Source organism: Prionailurus viverrinus, chromosome A2, assembly GCF_022837055.1.
Source record: "Prionailurus viverrinus isolate Anna chromosome A2, UM_Priviv_1.0, whole genome shotgun sequence".
In the NCBI taxonomy this organism is placed as follows: Eukaryota; Metazoa; Chordata; class Mammalia; order Carnivora; family Felidae; genus Prionailurus; species Prionailurus viverrinus.
This window is the reverse complement of record NC_062562.1, coordinates 20,972,514-20,978,513: the sequence shown is the minus strand read 5'-3', so window position 1 is coordinate 20,978,513 and position 6,000 is coordinate 20,972,514. Positions and strand designations below refer to the sequence as shown.

The 6,000-nt window shown below is 47.6% G+C and overlaps 1 protein-coding gene across 1 annotated transcript in view; it reads left to right on the top strand.

Moving 5' to 3' along the window:
* Positions 1–3,702: 3,702 nt before the first annotated feature.
* RFT1 (RFT1 homolog) overlaps positions 3,703–6,000 on the top strand; it is a 36,440-nt gene continuing 34,142 nt past the window's right edge. The window contains exon 1 of the mRNA XM_047849545.1: positions 3,703–3,823. Coding sequence (XP_047705501.1) covers positions 3,761–3,823 — 63 coding nt within the window. The 5' untranslated portion in view covers positions 3,703–3,760. The remainder of the gene's footprint in view (positions 3,824–6,000) is intronic.

The window sequence follows — 6,000 nt, the reverse complement described above, 5'->3', positions numbered from 1 at the left end:
TTATTTTTTCCCCCAACAGTTTGAACGTGTAAAAACGATTTTTAGTTCACAGGCTGGATAAAACAGGCAACAGCCAGCAGATAGCCGTTCACCATCGTGAGCTTAGCCCTCCACACAAAAACCGTGGGGTATGCCATGCCCTGTTGGTGCCAATGCTGTTAGGAGAGGAAAGGCCTTTGGAGAGGCTCAGCACGGAGGTGAGGGAAGCCTCCAAGCCCACTGCCGCTCAACCACTGCAGCCCTCCCAGAGTCCATCCCTTCAATGCCACATAAGTTCCTTGTGGTTTAGATATGCAGACTCTTAGGTCTCCTTTGGGACTTGCAGCTTTTTTTTTTTTTCAAGCTTATTCATTTATTTTTGAGAGACAGAAAGCACAAGTGGGGGAGGGGCAGAGAGAAAGAGGAAGACACAGAACCTGAAGCAGAGTCTCTGAAGCAGGCTCCAGGCTCTGAGCTGTCAGCACAGAGCCCAACGCAGGGCTCGAACTCACAAACCATGAGATCATGACCTGAGCTGAAGTCAGATGCTCAACCGACTGAGCCACCCAGGTGCCCCTGAGACCAGAAGTTTTTGAGGGCAGGAACATCTTCAAGCATTCAGTCAGAAAGCATCTGGGTTCAAATAGCAGCTTGACTGCTCCCTAGCTGAATGACCTCGGGTGAGTCACTAACGTCTCTGTGCTCCATTGTCCTCCATTGTAATACCCACCCCATGAGTTGTTGAGGGGATAAAGGAGTTGAAACATGCATGTACAGTGCACACTCGAGTGCCTGACATGGAGCCAGTGGTCAGTGCTCATTGACACTGAGCACAGTCCTTTCCCCCACCCACCCCAGCACCCAGTATGGCTCTGGGCACAAAGTGTGTGCTCATTCTCTCCTCACTAAGTCCTAACTTCCAGAATGAGAGAAAAGGCCCCCAACTCCATGCCCAGGATCCCCTCGGGGTCTGTATCCTGGACTCCCATGAGGCTTTGCCCTCCGGACTTCACTTGGAGCATTTCCCTTTTGGTTTCTTTGCCCCCAGCGAAATGATCTCCTTGTCCCTCCTAGACCAGCCCAGCAGGTTGCCCCGGGTTAGGAGTATGTGGACATGAAGAGCTCTTGGTTGGTTCTGCTTCAGGGATGAGCTATGGAGGAGGTGGCTGCTTGGCTGGGAATAAAAGGAGTGGGAGCCTACCTTGCCTGCCAGCCCAAGCTCCATGGCGGTGGACAGCCTGCCCAGGTCAAGCCCTTGGGCATCTCAGCCATTGGGCCAGATACCCCAGCCTCCTAGCATTTTTTTCCCTCCTCTCTAGGTACACTCCTCTCCCACATGTTGATTTACTCTGCCTTCCAGAACAGCATCCTCTCTCCCCCTCCAAAAACCTCTATTACCTTATTTATTTCATTTTTTTCATAGCACTTATTACTATGTGAAATTTTATTTTTATTTATGTTTTTAAATGTCTATTTATTTTGAGAGAAAGAGACTGCAAGCAGGGGAGCAACATAGAGAGAGGAGAGAATCCCAAGCAGGCTCTGCACTGAGCCCCATGTAGGGCCCAAACTCACAAACCTTGAGATCATGACCTGAGCCGAAGTCAAGAGTCAGACGCTTAATCAACTAAGCCACTCAGGCACCCTGAAATTTTATTATTAGGATTTTTTCGGTATCCCTTCCACTAGAATTTAAGTTCCTTAAGGGCTAGACTTTTGTCTGTTTTGTGATTACCTTCGCAGAACAGATGGATAGATAATCTCTCTTATTTAACAGGTGAGCATACTGGGGCACCTGGGTGGCTCAGTTGGTTAAGGGTCTGACTTTAGCTCAGGTCATGACCTCACAGTTCATGAGTTCAAGCCCCGTGTCAGTCTCTGTGCTGACAGCTCAGAGCCTGGAGCCTGCTTTGGATTCCGTGTCTCCCTCTCTCTGCCCCTCCCCTGCTCATTCTCTGTCTGTCTCTCTGTGTGTCTGTCTCTCTCTCAAAAGTAAATAAACATTAGAAATTAAAAAAAATTGGTGAGCATACTGAAGTCACCAGGTTAGTGAGTAGCAGAATGAAGATTCAGGGCCAGGTCTGTCTCATAGTCAAATACATTCTGAACCTCTACCATAAGACAGAGCTTGATGAACCTGGCAAGATGGAGTGGGGGAGGAGAAGGCATAGGCCTTGAGTCCCATAGTCTGCTTCCAGCAGCAATAGCAGCTATAACAGGGCAGGAGGCATTTATGGAACTCCTAGGAGCCTTCTCCAGCACTGCTGCAGGAGGCAAAGTCAGGTGGGCTTCACTCTTGCCTTCTTGAATTCAGCTCATGGGCTGTTTAGACAGAGACACATGTTCTAGCCTCTTCACTGCAAAGCAGACTGCGCTAGAAGCTATAAAGTTCACAAAGTGCTTTCCAGGTGCTGTCGTAGTCTGCTTAGACTGCTATCACAAAATAACATGGACTAGGTGGCTTAAACAACAGGAATTTATTTATTGCAGTTCTGGAGGCTGAAAAGTCCAGGATAAAGTGCTGGCTGGTTTGTAGATGGCTGCCTTCTTGCTGTATCCTCACATGGCAGAGAGACAGCATTCCTATTCCTCTCTCTCTTGTCTCTTCTTAAAAGGGCACTAACCCTATTCATGAGGGTACCCCACCCATGACCTAATTACCTCCCAAACGCCCCACCTCCAAATACCATCACGTTGGGAATTAGGGCTTAAACAGATGAATTTGGGGAGGGCAACAACATCCAGTCCACAGCAGGTGCTGACTGTATTACTCGGGAAATCCTGGACAATGGGGTCTTGGAGAGTGGTTGCAGGGGGAATGCCATCAGAGAAGGTGCCTTGGGCAGAGGGCAACAGGAATAAAGGCCAATGAGAGAGGGCCTGTTTGAGGAATGGTAAGGGCTCCGATGGCTAGGCCTGGAGAGTGCTGGGGAATGGCGGTGATGGTCTGAAAGGTGGTTCAGAAGGTAGGCTGGGGTCAAATCACGGAAAGCCTAAAAGAGACTGGGAAAGTGCCCTCCCTAGGGATGCACAGTAGATAATAAGAACAAGGACAGAGCAGCTGATGCTGTGTGTTGGGTGCTTTACGTTTTACAAAGCAATTCCCAGCCATTCCTCTGCTCTGTCCTCACAGCTGGAACATGCGAGCAAACGCTGCAAATTTAGGATCAGGAGCCCAGGGCCCGCTCCACTGAGGCAAAAGTTGTGCAGTCTTGAACAAGTCGTCTTACATCTCCACTGTCTCCCCTTACTCCTCTGACAACAGGACCAAATTCTCAGAAGTTTAGGAAGGATTACACAAGAGCACACACGTGAAAAAATGCTGCACTTAACTTCCGGTCCTCAGTCCTTTCTTTGTAAAACAGGGACAATTCCTGTCCTGCCTCATTTAGGGGGCTGTGGCGCAACTTTGTAATCAAGGCCAAAAGGGAAGAATCTTATTAACAAGGCCGGAGAAATCAGTGTTTCTTGGTTAGCAGGCTGAGAGCCTCAGGGAAGAGGCTTTGGGCTACTTTAACAGCTTCTCCTAACTTATTTGGGACGGGGAGGGATAGGCACAGAAAACGCCTGAGCTCACACAAAAGGGAAAAGAGATGCGGCGCAGGAACACTGACGTCACTCACGCCGCTCACTTAAAGGGCCAGACGTTTCTTGCTTCGTCCCCGCCGCCCCCAAATCACCAATCAGAGAGCGAGCCGCCCCATGACGCTATCTCCCCGCGACTAGGCCGGCTGGCGGCGGCGGCGGCGTTTCCTGGTGACCGAGGCGGGGCGCAGAGGAGATGGGCAGCCGAGAGGTGCTGGGCCAGGCGGCCCGGCTGGCCTCCTCCGGTCTGCTCCTGCAGGTATTCTGCCCCGCCGGCCGCAGACCAACCAGCAGTCCGGAGGCGCGGGGAGGCGGTCCTGGGGCCCTTGAGAGCGCGCTTCGGGGCACACCCAGTCCCGGCGTGGACCCTCACTACTGAGGGTTCAACAGGAGACGGTGGCGGCGGAGAACCGGCACCTGGGCAGGAGTTCAGAGGCCTGGCTGGGAGACTACAAACAAGTCGTTTTCCTTCTGAGCGTTATATTTCCCATATGGTAGTAGGACAGGGTTAGGTCAGGTGGCAGGGGCGCCTTTGGTGCTCTAGAATTGGATATTTTTAAGGCAAGGAGTTGACTCTCTGCTTCCCCCACCGCTGACCCTCAAACATCTTCAAGCTCTCTGACTCTGACTGAGTTCATAGAGACAGTATGGCATAGCTAAGAAAAAGATACCTGGGCTTAGACAGCCCTACATTGGAAACCTGGTTCTACTACGTGCTTTCTGCATGAACCAAGACAAAGGATTTCTTTTGCTAAGCCTCAGCTCCTCAGCGGGAAAATTGGGGTAATAATAGTACCTAGCTCATAAAGTTTCTATGAGGCTTGACTGAAGTCATTCAGATAATTGTATTTAATGCTGTACCTGGCTCTTGGTGGGCACTTAGTAAATGTTAGCTGCATTTTCCTTCTGGCTATGTGACCTTAGATAAGTCACTTCCCCTTCCTGGCCCTAATTTTCATCATCTGTCATTTAAGGTACATACCAGTTGGTCCAAATGGTGTCTAAAGATTCTTTTAACACTAGGAGTTAGTCATTCTAAGTGGCTCAGTTCAGCCCTTATTCAGAAGAGTCCTGAATCCACCCTTCCCCTATATTTTAGAGGCAGCATTTCACTTGGATATTAAGAGAGAGAACCAGGCACATGTGAGCTCAGGTTTGGTCCTTGTCACTTGGTAGTTCCCTGCCCTTGTGAAAATCGCTTTACTTTGAATATCAGTTTCCTCATCTTAAATGAGAACATTAGTGCAACCTCATGGGGTCATTAGCAAGATTAGATGACATGCCTGTTAAGTGCCTGGCGCATTATAAGTACTTAGTGAATGTTAGGTATTTTTATTATAGTAATAAGGATTTTCTTAAATGGTCATTATAGGAATGAAATGAAACAATTTACATAAAGCATGTAGAAGAGTTCCTTGCACAAGTCATGTGCTTAATAAACATTCACCTAACCCTAAATTAACTAAACCTTGAATGTACCAAGTTTTTTCTTCTATCCACGACATAAAAAACTGAGTTCATTGCTTTATCTGCAGTGCTGATTGTTCAGGCTTTGATGATACCTTATGGCCCAGATTGGCTTCATAAAAAGAAAACAAGTCTTGGGGCGCCTTGGTTGCTCAGTCAGTTAAGTGTCCAACTCTTGATAGTGACTCAGGTTGTGACCTCGAGGTTGTGAGAGCGAGCCCCGTGTCGGGCTTTATGCTGACAGCATGAAGCCTGCTTGGGATTCTCGCTCTCTGCCCCTTCCCTGCTCGTGCGCATACACACTTTCTCTCAAAATCAATAAACATTAAAAAAGAAAGAAGGAAAGAAGGAAAGGAAGGAAAACCAGTCTTAGCAGAAAACACAATGGACTGGGAGTCAGGTGGCCTACCATAAAGTCAAGCTGGGTCATATGATTATTATGTGACATTGGGCAAATCACTTTGCTCTGAGTCTTAACTTGCTTCCTGTGCATTTATCCAATTGCTTTTAAGGGTCAAATAATTAACAGATGTGAAAGAGCTTTTTTAAAACTGTAAAGTCCGTTACAAAGTTAAATGAAGACTGTGTTGCTACTAAGGGCCACTTACATGGAGCAAATACTGGGTCACATGAACAACATTAGAGCTTCATTAACTCGGCCCTTTCTTCAAACCAGTTAGGTTTAGACCATGGTAACTTTGACATTAAATATGACACTAACTGTATGTACGTCATTTTTTTAAAAACAGCCATAATCTAGGCTTCCTGAGTGTTTTAATCTGGTCTTGGATGTATTCTCAAATTACAATGCAGACACTTGAGGTAGCTTTGCAATTACATTGTATCCTGAAAGAATTTGAGCTGGCCATAGTGAAAGTGTTAATTCCTTTCATTTTTTATTTTTTTTATTTTTTCAACGTTTATTTATTTTTGGGACAGAGAGAGACAGAGCATGAACGGGGGAGGGGC